Source organism: Fulvia fulva, chromosome 2, assembly GCF_020509005.1.
Source record: "Fulvia fulva chromosome 2, complete sequence".
NCBI classification, from domain to species: Eukaryota; Fungi; Ascomycota; class Dothideomycetes; order Mycosphaerellales; family Mycosphaerellaceae; genus Fulvia; species Fulvia fulva.
Genome location: NC_063013.1, coordinates 2,125,803 through 2,142,631, shown reverse-complemented (window position 1 = coordinate 2,142,631; position 16,829 = coordinate 2,125,803). Strand labels below are relative to the sequence as shown.

At 53.6% G+C, this 16,829-nt stretch overlaps 5 protein-coding genes across 5 annotated transcripts; 2 read left to right on the top strand and 3 right to left on the bottom strand.

Moving 5' to 3' along the window:
- Positions 1-318: 318 nt before the first annotated feature.
- Positions 319-2,679, top strand: CLAFUR5_02871 (Translocation protein sec63; the record flags this gene model as incomplete). Its single annotated transcript, XM_047902019.1, has 4 exons — positions 319-534; positions 649-2,344; positions 2,396-2,472; positions 2,542-2,679. 4 exons carry the CDS (start codon positions 319-321, stop codon positions 2,677-2,679), a joined length of 2,127 nt encoding a protein of 708 aa, XP_047757606.1.
- A 2,210-nt stretch (positions 2,680-4,889) lies between these two features.
- Positions 4,890-5,111, top strand: CLAFUR5_02870 (uncharacterized protein; the record flags this gene model as incomplete). The annotated part of the gene is made up of 1 exon (XM_047902018.1): positions 4,890-5,111. The coding sequence occupies one exon, from the start codon at positions 4,890-4,892 to the stop codon at positions 5,109-5,111; it is 222 nt and encodes a 73-aa protein (XP_047757607.1).
- Positions 5,112-6,078: 967 nt separating this feature from the next.
- Positions 6,079-9,154, bottom strand: CLAFUR5_02869 (Choline kinase; the record flags this gene model as incomplete). The annotated part of the gene is made up of 3 exons (XM_047902017.1): positions 6,079-8,330; positions 8,509-8,811; positions 9,025-9,154. 3 exons carry the CDS (start codon positions 9,152-9,154, stop codon positions 6,079-6,081), a joined length of 2,685 nt encoding a protein of 894 aa, XP_047758417.1.
- A 249-nt stretch (positions 9,155-9,403) lies between these two features.
- CLAFUR5_02868 (Mitochondrial escape protein 2) lies at positions 9,404-11,929 on the bottom strand (the record flags this gene model as incomplete). Its single annotated transcript, XM_047902016.1, has 1 exon — positions 9,404-11,929. One exon carries the CDS (start codon positions 11,927-11,929, stop codon positions 9,404-9,406), a length of 2,526 nt encoding a protein of 841 aa, XP_047758416.1.
- A 397-nt stretch (positions 11,930-12,326) lies between these two features.
- Positions 12,327-14,333, bottom strand: CLAFUR5_02867 (Heat shock protein 2; the record flags this gene model as incomplete). Its single annotated transcript, XM_047902015.1, has 2 exons — positions 12,327-13,535; positions 13,587-14,333. The coding sequence occupies 2 exons, from the start codon at positions 14,331-14,333 to the stop codon at positions 12,327-12,329; spliced, it is 1,956 nt and encodes a 651-aa protein (XP_047758419.1).
- Between the last annotated feature and the right edge of the window lie 2,496 nt (positions 14,334-16,829).

Genomic DNA, 16,829 nt, shown 5'->3' with positions numbered 1-16,829 from the left:
TGTGTGAATGACAGTGCAGACGTTGTTAGTGGTGTGAAGAGCATACTGTAGTCTTGAAGTCTTAGTCAAATATTGATTGCAGCATTGACGAGGCTGCCGGATTCTACGTCAGGGTCCCGCGGCAGACTGTACACGTTTCTACATGCAGCTGCTAAATTGGGAGTTCAAAGGTGACTTGAGGACAACTTGTTGCGCTGCACGTTTTCCTTTTTCCACCCATTTGCGCTGTGATGCTCTAGGCCATACATTCCTTGACACTGCAACCTCCCTGGCCTACACCTGCACTGCGATACAACGACACGAGATCCACGATTCGCCATGTCGAACGAATACAACTACGATGCCGATGCGCAGTTCTACCCTTTCTACGTAATCACCGTCAGCGCCTTCGTCGCGCTCCCTCTCACATACAGTCTGCTCCGCACTCCCTCAGACACCACCAGCCAGGCGAAAGCAGGCCACATCACCAGTTCCTTCAAGCCAGACGATGCCGACATCATTGCTGGCCAGCGGTCCAAGCAAAAGCGGAAAGAGGTGTGTATCAGATAAGCAATAGGCGATGTGCGCGCTCGAAGTGTCGCTCACCGAGTGCTGCCATCTGGCCTCCCGACTCCAGTATCGGAATGACTGACATGTTCCGATCTGTAGCTACGCTTGAAGCGCATAATTACCGCCGCCTCTGCATGGCTCCTGATCCTGTACTCGATATACCTCATCGCAGTCACCGCCCGATCACAGCCCAAGATATGGAACCCTTACGACATCCTCGACATTGGCATGTCTGCCTCTGAAAAGCAGATCAACTCGCGATACAGGAAGCTCAGTATTACCATGCACCCAGACAAGCGACAGCCCAACCCTGCCCTCAATCAGACGATCGAGACCATCAACGACGACTGGGTTGAGATAGTCAAGGCCTACAAAGCGCTCACGGATGAGGAGGTCAGGAGTAACTTCATCCAGTACGGCAACCCCGATGGCAAGCAGAGCACGAGCTTTGGCATAGCGCTACCACAGTTTCTCGTTGCTGCAGGCAGTGGGAAGTATGTTCTGGCAATCTATGGTCTGCTACTGGGCATCGGTCTGCCGTGGCTGGTTGGCAAGTGGTGGTACGGCATGCAGTCCAAGACTCGAGAAAAGATCCTGGTCACTAGCGCAGGTAACATGTTCAGGGACTACAGGGATAACATGGACGCTGGAGACGTCGTTGCGGCTGTGAGCAGCGCTGACGAGTTCAAGGACATCTTATCTGGGGCACGTGAGGGCAACGGGCTAGGCAGAGTCGAAAGTAAGCTGGCTGGTTTGATCGAAAGCGGCGCCGTAATGCTTCCAAAGGACAAGAAGAAGCTGGACGAAATGGAAGATCTTGCACGCCGCAAGACACTCGCGCTTCTATGGGCGTACCTGAACCGGTTGGATCTGGACGACAATTCTCTCGAGGCGGAGAAGTACGAGCTGGCGCCAACCGCACTCCAAATGGCAGAGGCCTTCCGATCGACGGTTCTTTCCTATGGCAACACTGCTCCGCTTATGGCTGAGTACCAGGTGGAGCAGTCCCTTGTTCAAGCTGTCACACCAAATGCTGCTGGTCGCGCCCCACTCTTGCAACTGCCACACTTTACGCCTGAGATTGTACGCGAAGTAGAAGGCGCGGTCAACACTACACGAGAGCACATGACTATTCAGTCGTTCATGGCTCTCCCTGCAGAACAACGACAAGCGCTCGCGCAGGCCGCTGGTCTCACCAACGATCGATTGAAGGTTGCTGAGAGCGTTGCCAAGCAGCTACCTCTTCTACGCGTCGAGAAGGCATTCTTCAAGGTCCAAGGCGAGAAGCACATCACCGGTTCCTCGCTTGTCCAATATGTTATCAAGGCTCGCTTCATCCCACCCGGCACCCCAGCATCGAGCATTCCTCCGATCGACGAGAAGGACCTTCTGGATGTGGATCCAGCGGAAGGTGATATCAAGGCCCAGAAGATCGAGCCCGAGCAGCACTTTGTTCCTCTCGCGCATGCACCATACTTTCCTCAGGACCGCGCACCCAGGTGGCACGTATTCCTTGCCGACAACCGACAAGGCAAGGTCGCAGTGCCACCTTTCACTTTCAGCACTTTTGATAAGAAGCCTTTCGACAGTGAGGGCAAGCCTACCTTCAATGTGGTCACCCTGAAGATGCAATTTGCAGCACCACCTCAAGCCGGAGAGTACAAGTTTCAGATGCACTTGGTGTGTGACAGCTACATTGGCTTCAACCACAAGCAGGATGCGGTGATGATGGTTGAGGACGCAAGCAAAGTGCAGCAAGTCGACGAGGAAGATGAGATTTCGGAGCCTGAAGAGGGTAAGCGCGACAAAATCAGATTGTATTGAATGATGCTAACTGCCCGTCTAGATTCTATCGCTGGCCAGATGGCTGCACTCAAGGGACAACCGACTGCTGACCCAGACAAGCCAGTCCGCAATCGCAAGGTATGTCATTGCCCATCGCAGTATCATTTGCATGGTACTTCATGTCCGCTCATGCTAACCCCATCACAGCTTAAGGAGAAACTCGCGCAAGAAGAGAGCGATTACGAGAGTAACACCGACGAGGACGAAGAATCAGAGAGTGAGACTGATACCGACACCGATTCGGAAGCAGAAGAGGCCGCCAAGAAGGCAAAGGCATGGTGGTAGAGCACGCGCTACTATTCACGCATAACAGCAGTTGCCGAGACTGGTGGTTCGAAGTCCTTCCTAGACCTATTGGTTGGGAGCATGTTTGCATGGTAGCGTGGCGTTCCGGCGAAATAGTAGCATGATCATCCACCATGTAGCATAAGGGTACCGACAGAATGCGCTTCAGGCACTCTCGCCAATTTCCAACATACTGAGCCACCACTTCGAGCCGGTGCGCAAGTTTCTCATGAAGGAACACAAGAGACGCTCTTGATCACCGCGGCGGCGCGCAGCCCTACTGCTTTCTATCCTAGTGTTTGAACCCCCTGGGCCTCGCTGCCGATGCGTGGACTGAGCGCTGGCCCAGAGGCGCTCAGCGCGTCGCGCCGATGGCTGCTCCTCATTCAGCCCGTCCCTGCGACGCATCAGGACTTTCGTGAACCGAGCATGCAGTGAACGTAACCCTGGGCGCTGTGAGAAGTCCGCGAAGCAATCAAGGGCCATACGAACCAAGAGCGACCACCGTCAGCTCGACGTTATCATGAACTCTGAGCTCATGGCGAAGACTACTGAATGATACAAACACACCTGTGATGCCAAAAGAGAAGCAAAAAGAATATGCATTGCCGATCCCACTGCGAATCGAACGCAAGTCTTCCAATCACGCAAATGCGAGCACTTGGTGCTAACAACGGACAGGCACAGCAAGCTGCCGAAGGGAACGCATACAAGGATACGCCGCCATGTCCTCATATGCGGTGGATGTACTGACCACTGCACCATGGGGCCAATGGGTATATGTTTATATGTTTATGGAGGAGCAAGCTGGTCGGGAAGTGAGAGAGTATGTGAAAGGGCTTTGCTCAGGCTTCTGGATTGCCCTGCGATTCGAGGGAATGCCCGGACAGCCCACATTGAGGCGACTACGAGGTTACTTGCGATCAGTCTCTATTGCGGCGCGCCTTTGTCTCGAGTAATTGCTGCGCTCTGGCCTAAGCGATCGCACTCTCGCGGATCGAGCACGAGTTATCGATGCGAAGCGCCCAACGACCATGGACCTGGTCAGTACTACCTTGTTTCGACGTCGGTTGGCACAGCTGCTACGTATCCATGTCATACAATGGAATAATGAACATGAGCTGCATGAGCTGCTGCTGTGCTAGCAGCGGAACAAAGGCCCGGATTGTCCATGTGAGGATCTCATCCAGGTGCAGAGCAGTGTCAATTGTTCCTCATGTGCGGTGGATGCGCTCACCAATGGGTATTGGTGCTATAGGAGGTTACACATGATAATGATCAGGCCTTGAAAGAAGGAGACATCGTGACAAATGTTCTGGGCCATCTGCATGTGCAAAAGTGGTGTGTGGGTCCAAGCTCGAGCCCGCGGGAGTTCGCGCTGATTAAGCGTAGCGACCGAGCGCTAGCCACACCGGAGTACGAGCTTGCGAGTACGTAGGTGAGGCGTCAGCGAGGGAGTGAAGCTCTATACCAGCCCTCAACTAGCCTTGGCGCCCGCTCTGATTGGTCAATTTTCAAGGTTTAGGGTCACGTGACCTACCGCACTGTGCCTGTTGGCGAACTCGCAAACATATACTCGTCGCTAACGCCTATGTCGTCGTATAATAAGCACTGTACGTCGGGTAGCGGTAGCGTGGATCGCACGCTACTTTGCAGTCTAGAAGGGTTGGTAGAGAGCTCCACTCCGCTACGCTTACCTTTGGAGGTTCACAACCGCCAACAGCACATTTTTTTCTCTTGTTCCATTGTGCAGATGCCCTATCCTTGTAGCAAAGCTTAAACATTTGCAGCAGTGACGCTCGAGTCAAAGTCTTGACCACCGCGATCTTGTCTAGCCAAGCTGATGCAAAAGCGGCCGACAAAGACAAGCTTTCCTCGCTGCCCGTGGAGCTCAAGACGCAGATCCTGTCGTATCTGCCTGTGGGCACTATGGAAAATTGCCGACATCTGTCGCGACATTTCAAAGAGATCATCGAGGAGCCAAAGAACGGAACCGCACTCTACCAGCTAACCATCGACCACTCGTACGCCTGCTTGCAGCGAGATGCTACGGAGTTGTTTGAGTATACCCTTGACGACCCGTAGTGAATCCAGAAGACGGCCTCTTCTCGGACGCATTGATAGAGGATAACTTCTCAGAATACGTCCATGGGGGCGATGACAGCTGGACTTGGCGTATGTGGTTCGTGACCGGACTCAGCCACAGCTATATGGACAAGATCTACGAAGTGACTAGAGATGATTTCGCCAGAATCAAAGGCCTTGCTGCCGCGTTCAAGGTCACTGATTTCGCATGTTACGACTTTGCATACACCCTCTCCACACCATGGTTACATGAGACAGCGGAGAAGTGGTACGCGGATGGCCGTGGTGATGGCGACGTGACGATGCTCGAGAAGGCGGCAATACTGGAAGATCTTGCCATCTACTGAGAGGCGACATGGCGACTCCTTCCAGCATGACCAGGAATATCACTTGACCACTGGCAGCTCTCTGAGTCGGACGGAACATGCCAGGTAGATGTGCCGCGAAGGGCGAGTCATCAAGACGGGGTGCCAACTTGACAGCGCTCTGGAGGCTACTCGAAACAGCACACTGCTGCTCTCAATCTCTTGGTGGAGACGCTGTAATGTTCGCCAGGAACAGCGCTGACAATCATCCTGAGAACAAGCTGAACTCGGCCAGCAATTGCGAGCCCTAGAAGGAAGGAAGGAATGGCAGCGGATCGAGAGGAAGTGGCCTCGTCGTTGAAGCCATATCAGCTGCTAAAAGTATTGGGGCAAATGCTCTCCCTTGTTCAGTATCTGCAGTTTCGCAAGCAATGCCTGCGAAGAGCGATACATGTATACTGTCAATTATGCCTCGGCTATCGTTGCCCGTTTAATGCACGGACTGTGCTCGCTCTCTAGTCATCTGCCGCCCACCCGCTCACCCTTGCCCTTCCCAGACTCCATCGTTCACATCCACACCACTGGATCCACAAGCGCCAAATTCCCAAAGCAGCAATACTTGACTACGTATTCCCACTGCAACATGTACGTCAAAGCCGAGTCTTCCCAACGCAACAATGTCCTCGGCGACTACCTACTCCGTCCAAGAAACGACAGCATCTTTGCCAACGCGACCACTTCCAAGCCATCCTTTCTACCCGTTCCCGGCCTGGTCTCGCACTGTGAACTGTGGCATAAAGCAGACTTCAACACTGTTTTGCTGTAGGCGTGCGTGAATTCTCTCCAAAGCCACATCTTGGCTATACTGTGTTCAACCACATGTAAGCGGAATCTTGACGATGTGACGATGACTGCGTCTGGCTCGCGAGATACATCAAGAGCTAGGAATGCCGAGACACCCTGGCGTGGCTGTCGTTTCATGCTGTGATTTGCCTATGGATGACAACTACTAGTATGGCACAGTCTTAAGCTTGGATCTGGTCTCCTCGGGCAAGTCCTCTGCCTTCACGAAGCCCATCTGGACAGCATCTCCCCAGAAGAAGAGTGCTCGGTGCTGGGCATACCCGAGGTAGTCGAACTCTTCGTCCTCTTCTTCGTCCTCGCCTGCCTGCTCCTTAGCCAATTGCCTATACTCTTCAGCTCGCTCTCCAAGCAGCTCTTCTGGCTCGGTATCACTTGTCAGCTCAGAAGTTGGCGAATCTGGATCAAAGTCAGGCATGCCTGGCACTTTGGCCTGCACGAGACCCCAAGCCACCCACTGCGCTGTGTTCGCAAGCCGCCAGATTCGCGTCTCATTGGCGAGACGACCGATCTCGAGATCCTCTGCTGCCTTTGCGGCTTCTTCCTCCTTCGCGGCGTTTGGCCGAGCGCTCTGCGGGTGTCTGGCGTCAAGCATGAAGTCAGAGATACTACTAGTAGCTCTCTTCACAGGTGGCGTTGATACCTCTGAGCTGGGCGTGGAAGGACCTGTCTGTGGAGTACTCAATCCGTCTTGTGGCCGGTGTCTTACATACGCACGAAGGAAGCGATCCTGCTCTTCTGGGGTTGGGTACCATGACGAGTTGAAAGCATATGGCTTCCGCTCATCGTGGTAGTTGTAGCACCACTCTGTGAAGTGGTTTGCAAACTCCAGTCCTCGGGTGTTGGCGTTCGCATATTCGAAATCGATGACGACCAGCTGCTTGTGCGTGTTGGCAGGCAAGAGGAGTGGTGACTCTCCAGAGGGCGTCATGCGGAGTATGTTTCCGTATTGGGTGTCGTTGTGTGCAAACACCAGCTGATCTCGGACTTCTTTGGAGCCGCCATACTGAGCTTTAAGCCACATGCGGTACTTCTCGACGATCTCTCTGAATTGAGCCCAAGGGACGCCGCAGATGTAACCACGACGCATCCAAGCTTGCTGACCAGTCGGCTTGGCGTCTTCGGGAAGAGCTTTGATCTGATTGTCCATCCGCGTCACAATGTGCTCTACTCTCTGGAACCACTTGTCCCAATTGCGCCAAACAAAGGCCCCATCACTGCGTTCTTGGTCGAGAAGCTCAATGCCTTCGTGCAACTCTCGCATACGTTTAGCGATCTGGCGGCTTGTAGCTGGGTCTCGCAGCTCTTTTGGAGTGAGTGGCTGGGCGTGCAGGTATTCTTCGAAGCGGCCGTTCACGAACGTTCCCAGAAGTCGCGGACCGATCTGCTTTCTCGCAAGACGTTGCAGGATCGCGAGCTCGGCCTCACGGTCGATAAGATGCTCGACTTGTGGACCATAGACTCGCAGTAGAAGCTTGGGCGGAGCTTTGCTGACTCCAACTACTTTTCCAGACTCGTCATATTTCTCTAGGGACAGATCGGCCGGCGGTGACACGACATAGACTGCATTGGTTAGTGCGCCGCTCAAACGCTTGACAGCAATGGCACTGCTCATTTCCAGCGCTACCTTGCGCCATCCCTTGAGCCGCAAAGTATGGATGATGCGCACGATGTCGAACTTGAACTTCGCCCACGCGTCGAAGTCACGATACGAGGGCACTTGTCTAAGCTCGTCGCCATCGTTGTCGGAAAGATCAGAGGCACCACCCGTGTATGCTAGCGTCTTCGAGTTGTCGAGGAATGCATCGCAACCCGGGACAGATACATCGACTTCTTCAGAATCGGACACTGTGGACTGCTTCCGGAGTAGTCGCCTTACTGAAGCCTTGCTCTTCAGGCTGATCGAGCTCCTGCGAACCGATGAACGTCTGAGGCTCAGGTTTGAGGCGATGATGCGTTCCAGATTCTCCAGGTCCACGGAAGAGTCAGAAGCATCTGAATCACGTCGCTGCGACTTCTCTGGCTCGTCCACATCGCCATCAGATGCCTTTGCACCTCGAGCCTCGCGTCGCGCGCTGCGCTTCTCTTTACGCTTGCTCCGCTTTGCGCGACGATCTTTGATCCACATAGAGACCTGGTCCACCAAAGCATCGATATGATGGTGGCCATCGTGTTGGCTGTCTGCAGCATCTCTTTCGTCAGAGTGAACAGCGCCGTCCAGAGCTGGCGTCAAAGGCTTTAGACCCGGGCTACCGTAGCTGGCGGGACGGCCAGACAACCGCCTGGACCTCGCGCTGATGACCGCTGGCCTTCTCGGTGACAAATCGGACTCCTCATCTTCTTTCCGCTGTCCTAATATCAGAGGCGATATAGTCTCAGCATGGTGCGAAATCGAGACAGCTATTCACGACCTGGTCAGCGAAGAACAACGCCCAGGGTCGTCACGGCCAGAGGCTAGAGTATAGCCGAGTATGTGCGGTCAATTGGTCAGGGAAGGAACGACACAAAGAAAAGTACCGAAAGAACACGACTGCTCAACACCCATAGAAGGTGCAGATTCAAGGAATACCAGACGTACATTTGGGTGTCGATCGAGGAGACGCGGCCCGGTTGAGACCAAGGTAAGAGCTCGGTGAAGCACACTCTTCTAGCTTCGGCTTCACCAAGCCGGACGACATCGGCGAAGGTTGCTCGGAGTGTGGCATGGTAATTGACACACAGCTGGTGTCGTCTCGAGCCTCACGTCCGTCACTGTTGCGGGCGGATTGGTGACGAGAGCGTGGACCAAGGGGCGGGAGGCGGAGCCAGATGTGGTAGAGTGCTGACAAAGAGCGTCGGTGGTTCCAAGGGCAAGACGCACGGATGTCAGTGAGAGGCTCTTCTATCGATCGATGTTGTAGTCAGCGCGTGGTTGAGCATGGAAGTGAAGTGAAGTGCATGTGAGGTGTTCGTGGTTCGTGGGCATCACCGGCGGAAGGTTGCTCCACGCCCCAGCCAAATTTTCCTCCACGTGCTTCGCTAGCGCGCGATAAGGGCAGCGCAGGGTCCGGAACAGACTACCAAACAAGGGTAAAACATCACGAAAACCACATACCTCGGCTTCGAGTACTGGACGAGCAACTATACAAGTGAGGCTGAACGCCGAACCTGGAATTAGGCCGTGCTGTTGGGTTGAAGGTCACAGAAAAGACACTGAACACTTGAGACGATCGATGGCTTTGCATCCGGTGTGGCGAATCAAGAAATAGCAGCAAGGTGACGAGTCGTCACGCGAGCACGCAGCAGGATTCATTCGACCCAGCACGGCAGGTGGCGTTATGCGGTCTAGACAAATGTCCAAATCAACGTCCAGGTCGACCTCTGGCTACAGGAAGCAGGTGAGTGGTATCTTTCAGTATGTACAGTGTCTTCAAATTGCTGCCAGATGAGTAGCTTCTTGTGCCTTCAAAGCATCTAATTCCACCGAGCATCGCCTAAAACTCGGTCTGCAAGATCTTCTTCAAATCTCCGCTCTCTTTCTCGAAAACTTCGACCTTCGATTGACTAGTCTTGATCTTCCCAAGCAGCCACTGTATGCGATCATAGAGCTCAACCGGTTGCTTCGGCAGCTTTGCAAGTAGATGCAGTTCCTGCTCATACTTGTCGATGGACTTGTTCTCCGCAGCGATTGCATCTCCAAGTACAGACAGCTCAAGTTTGGCGCGGAGGACGTTGTCGCTAACAAGCCTCTGAAAGGCAGGCTGGTAGACTGGCTTTCCGGGCTTGATACTGTATGGCCTCCCGTTGGCAGACTGGACGGTGATGAGCTCTGCTTGCTCGAGGGCCTGGATGGCCTTGTCACCTCCAGACCCAAAGGCAGTCTCCATCAATACCTCGTTGTATCGCAGTGCTTCATGCTTCGCAAGATCACGTACGAGCGTCCACGCCTGAGCGGATGTCCATTCGCGAGAGTCACTGCCGAGCAGAAGGTACATTTTTAGGATCTCCGAGGCAGATTGATCAACAATCTCACGCACAGCTTTTGTCGGGGTCTCCCCAGCCTTGATGCGCCTGGCAAAAAACTCGAGATCGGTGAGTCGTCCGCCCAAGTAGCCAATAACATCATCAAGCTCTTGCAGGTCTTCGCGCTTCTGGCTTGGGGGGAGTATTTTGACTTCTTCCTCGCCATCTTTGTTCGTGACCTTGACAGGTTTTGCGTCGAAGTCCAGGTGCTGTATCACGTATCGCTTTGCGACTTCAGGCGAGCAGTCGCCAAGCGATATCTGGCGGAAAACGCGATCCGGAAGCGCCTTGCTCAGTGACTTGCTGAAAGAGACATCCGTGGTGAGGAAAATTACATGAGCAATGTTGGAGGAGGTCAGCTGCGCAGCCCATTCCGCGAGTTTGTCATAAACCAAAGTAGCTCCCTCCTCGCTGCTCTTGTGGAGAAAGTTGTCAATGACCACAACAGGTCTCCTCTCAGGATGTTGTTCCAAGAACTCGTCGTCACCAGGCTTCGCGTCTTTGTGGTCCTTCTTACGTCCGTCAAGAGCGATGCTTTTGAGCGCCGCGGAGGTCTTAGCGAAGATCTTCACGAGCTGATTCTCCAGTGTCTCCGAGAAGCCGGCTTTGGTTCCGGTCATACCCTGAGCTGCCAGGTCCATGAGGCCGCTGATGTTGTTGATCCACGAGAAAACTGGGCTGTAGCCAACTTGGTTTGCGGCAGAAGCTATAGTCGCAGCGTCGCCACGAGCCTCCTGAACAGGTTTACAATCGACGACCAGGACTCTGTGGGCCTCTCGCTTGTGCTGTAAAGCATGTTCGATGACAAGCTCGCGTTTCCCGCTGCCTCGCGGTCCTTGTACTACGATGAAAGTGTCAGCAGACTCCATGAGCCACGACTGGATCTGCTGAATCTCATCTTGTCGATCTTCCCATACGACCTGCATGCCACCATCCACAACTTCCTCATCTCTGCCAAATGACTTGACGCGGTTGATAAGGTCTTCACCCTGTTGTCTGAACCATCTAAAGACGAAGTTGTCCTCAATGTGAAAAGCCCTCGTTATGTGTGCCTTGATAGAAAGTGTTCGGATTGGGTCGAATATCACGACCGATAATCCAGCGACCAATGCCGCAAGCAATGGTATCACAATCCGGGGGTGATTGACCATCCAGTCACTGAACCACTTCCAGCGTTGCTTCTTTTCGTAGGTCAGACGAAGGACCGTGCCTGACTTGCCACCACCTTCTGCATCTGAAACAGTATATCCATGCATGCAGTTCTTAGCCATGATGGCTTTCTGATGATGAGCAAAGTCTAGGTACGCAAATCGTGGCACAACCTTTGAATCCGATGGCTGTGCCATGATATCAGACAATTTTCCGAACTGTCGAAAGAAGCTGTATAGCTGTTCTTGCGTGAGTTCTGCAGCTTCTGCTCCCGGTTCGGTGGGCAAAAACTCGACTTTGACACGCTGCGATGCTCGCCGCGAAAGATCCTCTACCCATGGCTTGCCTAAGACTAGACTCGCTCTGACATGCGTGAATGGGTTCCACCATGGCCTTGCTTTGTTCTGCTTGAGATACTGCCTGACGGCGTCGGCTATGGTCTTCGTGTCGGCAGATCCATCGTGGTTGAACTTCAAAAACGCCCCGCCCTCACTGAAGCGCGGCAGTACTTCCACGACCTCTACATTACTTAACTGTGCTTCCTTCGTGGCCTTTGAGAAGACCTTGCCCGGATTCACCACCCCAGAAATGCCTTTACTGCTCGCGTCTGCCAACTTGGGAGACTTGCGTCCAAGAGTGCTCGTCAACCGGAACAGCCATTGTAAGTTCGGCGGTAGTATGCTGTTGAAGAAGATGATGCCTTCTTGCGATGTTGTCGTGATGTGTCCGGATTTGTTGTCTCCCGTGTCACCAGCAAGATATCGTTTCGACGGCAGGGATGTTGGTAAAGGATGTGATGGCCGTCGCAACGGCAGGAGCGCCCCAGCAGGCTTACTGCTCAATAACATGTTGTTGTGAGGGAGCCACTTGGCCCAGGACTTGGCGTGCTACGACATCTCGAAAATAATAAAAAGAGGTGTTAGAACAACAAGAGGATAAACAGAGGTGTTAGAACAACAGATGAAGGCGAAACTTGGAACGTGGCGCATGCGTGTGGCGTCACAGTCGTGATCATGTGACGCAGCACCTCAACATCGTCGCCAACGTCGTCGCCAAATCATCAACAGTGTGGGATGAAGCATTTGAGAAACTTCTTTTGTTTGAATCATTCATTGATGGAGCCAATCTGTGGCTATCTACAATACACAAGGATGCTTTTCATCCGTCATCTAATCATGACCCATCTAGTGCCCTTTTCATAACGCCGTGCTGCCATGCAAGAAACTGGGTATCATTGCGAATCGCTCAGTCAACCTCCTCAACGGTTGGGCCGTCGTCGCCACCGGCACCGCCAGCTGGACCGCCAGCACCTGGGAAGCCACCAGCACCGCCTGGCATGCCGCCTGGCATACCACCCTCACCGCCAGCGCCGTAGAACTTCATCATGATTGGGTTGGCAACACCCTCAAGCTCCTTCTGCTGCGACTCGTACTCGTCCTTGGTGGCGGTCTGGTTGTCGTCGAGCCAAGCAACGGTCTTGTCGATCTCGGCCTTCAGCTTCTCCTTGTCGGCAGCGTCGAGCTTCTCATCGACCTTGCTGTCGCTGAGGGTGTTCTTGAGCGAGTATGCGTACGATTCCAGACCGTTCTTGGCCTGGATGCGGGCAGCCTCAGCCTCGTCCTCGTCCTTGTACTTCTCGGCCTCAGCAAGCATGCGCTCGATCTCCTCCTTGGACAGACGACCCTTGTCGTTGGTGATGACAATCTTGTTGGTCTTGCCGGTACCCTTCTCGAGGGCGGAAACGTTCATAATACCGTTGGCATCCACGTCGAAGGTGACCTCAATCTGTGGGACACCACGTGGAGCTGGTGGGATGCCGGTAAGCTCGAACTTGCCGAGCAGGTTGTTGTCCTTGGTGCGAGCGCGCTCACCCTCAAACACCTGAATGAGCACACCAGGCTGGTTGTCGGAGAAGGTGGAGAAGACCTCGGACTTCTTGGTTGGGATAGTGGTGTTGCGCTTGATGAGAGGAGTCATGACACCACCGGCGGTCTCGATACCGAGAGACAGCGGCGCGACATCGAGAAGGAGGATCTCGTTGGTGGACTTGGAGCTGGTGTCACCGCTGAGGATGGCGGCCTGGACGGCAGCACCGTAGGCAACGGCCTCGTCTGGGTTGATGGATCGGTTTGGCTCCTTGCCGTTGAAGAAGTCGGATACCATCTTCTGGATCTTGGGAATACGGGTGGAACCACCGACCAGGACAATCTCGTGGACGGAAGACTTGTCGATCTTGGCGTCGCGCAGGGTGCGCTCGACTGGCTCCATGGTGGAGCGGAAGAGGTCCTGGCAAAGCTCCTCGAAGCGAGCACGCGTGATGGAAGTGTAGAAGTCGATGCCCTCGTAGAGCGAGTCGATCTCAATAGAGGTCTGCGCGCTGCTGGAGAGGGTGCGCTTCGCGCGCTCGCATGCTGTTCGCAGACGACGAAGTGCGCGGGCGTTGGAAGTCAGATCCTGTGAATAATTAGCATGGCTGTCTTCGAGAGTCGATGAGGTGCTACCAACTTTCTTATGTTTCCTCTTGAATTCGTTTACGAAGTGGTTGACGAGACGGTTGTCGAAGTCCTCACCACCCAAGTGAGTGTCACCGGCAGTCGACTTGACCTCGAAGATACCCTCCTCAATTGTGAGCAGCGACACATCGAAGGTACCACCACCCAAGTCGAAGATGAGCACGTTGCGCTCGCCCTCGGTCTTCTTGTCGAGACCGTAGGCAATGGCAGCTGCGGTTGGCTCGTTGATGATACGGAGGACGTTGAGGCCAGCAATGAGACCGGCATCCTTGGTTGCTTGTCTCTGCGAGTCGTTGAAGTATGCTGGCACTGTGACGACGGCGTTGTTGACGGTGCCACCGAGGTATGACTCTGCGGTCTCACGCATCTTGGTGAGGATCATGGCGGAAATCTCCTCTGGTGTGAACTGCTTCTCCTCGCCCTTGAACTCGACGGAGATGACTGGCTTGCCGGCCTTCTCAATGACCTTGAAGGGGAAATGCTTCATGTCTGCTTGTACCTCTGCATCTTGGAACTTGCGGCCGATCAATCGCTTTGCGTCGAAGACAGTGTTTGCTGGGTTCATGGCGACCTGGTTCTTGGCGGCATCACCGATCAATCGCTCGGTGTCTGTGAAGGCAACGAACGAGGGTGTTGTGCGGTTACCCTGGTCGTTGGCGATGATCTCGATGCGATCATCTCTGAAGATACCCACGCAAGAGTACGTGGTACCCAAGTCGATACCGATTGCTGGTGCCATGGTGTTTGTGTCTCAGTCGGTTGTGAAGTTGTGAAGGTGTATGAAGAAGGTAGCGGAGGTAAAGAGCTCTCAAAGGTAGTGTGGAGAGAAGAGACGAGTTGTTGGTTGTGTGTGTTGTAGAAGAAAGAGACAAAAAACAAAGAGGCTTATTAAAAATGTCCTCTGTGATTGTGTCAGGGCCTGGCGTGGAAAGCTGCGACCCAGCGACGCAGCTGGAAACTTCTGGAAATAAACGCGGAAGGTGCTGGGACGCTCCTGCCACTTCTGGCTGACTCTTTCAGGCACCATCGTGGCGTTGGATACACAACTTGGCAAGTACGATGTGCGATATGTCAGGCAGTCACGCTACAGCCTACAATTGCGACCTCCTCGTGCTTTTTGGTCATCGTAACGGCTTCGATATGGCAGGCGCACGGGCCATAGAATTCTGCTGCCATGAGATTCTGAACAGGGTTCTGTGGCGGAACTCCTGCATGACATCACGAGCTGGCAAAATCTTCAGCACGTGATCCGTCTTGAACAGCAACCAAGACCCAGCCCAACCACAGCTACATGTATCTCTAAAGTTTCCGAACAGCATTGACGACATCGTTCGACAATGGGGTCCAATGCATCTGCACTGTACATGCTCGGTCGATGAGGCTGTTGCTGCCGATACTCTTCGAACGATCAGACCATACGACTTGGAAGCCACCGTTTTGCGATGCATCGACAGGTGATCAGTCCTCGTCGCACATGCAGAAACGAAGTGGTATCTCAGGCACCGTGTCTCGCACTGGCGTATTCGAAATGTGTCGAGTTGTCGAGAGCTCAAATGGGCTCGAACAGTGTTCTGGATCTTGTCTGGAAAATCAGCTCCCCGAACCCTTTATCTCTGAGACTTGCACTGAAAGGCGACGCCGCCACGCGCTCATTTTCCCGCAGATTGCTATGCTCCACGCATCACAGTAAGTATCTGTCAAGTTGTCAAGCCAGAGTGCTTCTTCAACAGTCATGGCCTCTTGATCACCCACGACCCGTGAAGACCGCTCCCAAGATCCTGTATCATGACAGTCTATGGTCCGCTGGATGGTTTAATCGTCGGGCCAATCTTTCGAGCATCGCTTCAGTATATCGGACATTCTGATTGTTGCAATGGCACGGCTGCTAGTGTTCAGCAGGATCTACGCGGGAATCAAGATGCTCACTCTGATGGGTGAAGCAGAGCTTCAATGTCAGCCTCGTACGTCTCTGCCTGTGTTGCTCTCGTGGATGACTATTACTCCGACAGCTCGCCAAGTACGTGACCGCGCACGTCCAGGAGATGTTTATTCTGTTAAAAGGCAAGCCGACGCGACTTTCCACAACATCGAGATGTCATGGTCGTTTCGTCGTTACGCCTTCGAAGGGAAGATTAGGACCATAGTGTCTCCCAGACAGATCTGTTCTACCGGAGTCATATGGGCTTTCGACAAAGTGACGACCTTTCGACCGGGCCTGCTGGCCACTGCTAATAAGAACATCATGCGCGCGCGACAGAGGTGCGGTAAACGATACTCATGACGCTTGTAGCGGTGGTCGAGCTGTTCCACCTCACGACACGATGTGACGCCTAAGGACATACCAGCTTGTCTTCAACGAAATCGACAAACCCCGGCTTAAACTCGTGTCGATTAGCCTCGTGCGGTCGTCGCCGTGTTCGTGTGACGACTGGGCTATGCTATGGACCGCGGAACGCATCAAAATGGCTGATCGTAGAGGAATGTGCACGTAGCCAAAAGTTTCGACCACCTCACAGGTCCGATTTTGACCGAGTACGGTCTGCACATATGTAGGCTCTGGACGGCATAATAAAGCTTGGGGCTGGGAGGTTCGTGCTCGCGCCTTGTCATCGTCCTTTTTGGCATTTGACAACATGCCCTCTGAAGGACAAAACTCGTGAAACAGCTCTACAGCACGCAATGTGCTTCACACATAGCACGGGATTACTTTCTTACAGCATCGCTCAGGTTGTCTGACAGTCAGTCGTCATGAGCCCCATTGCACTTCTGTAACGTTCTCATCAGCCGGCACACCACAGCCAAATCTTGCTTCGTGTTCATGACAAGGATCTGCACACACTTCTCCGACGCGATCGCAACCCCATGGCACGCCACAAGCTTCGCCGCACCCCAGCAATCGCCGCACCCCAGCTCGGATTCTCGCGTTCCGACACATGGTGTTGCTGGCTTGTATCAATTGCCACACACGCTCAAAATACACGATATGTAGCTCAAATTGCTCAGAATAGCATCTCGAATACAGAATTTGAGAGCCTGTGGGCACTATAGTGGGCTCCATGGTGTGTTGTTGTATGTGGTGAGGTGGTGAGAAAGCAAGAAACGCGTGAATCTCGACACGGGCGCATGAAGCTTTGGTGGGGCTCTCACCAAAATCCCATGCCGAAGCGTCAACACCAACCTCTCGGCAACACAACGTGTTTTTACGCGATATGAGTATGCAGAATATGGAAACAGA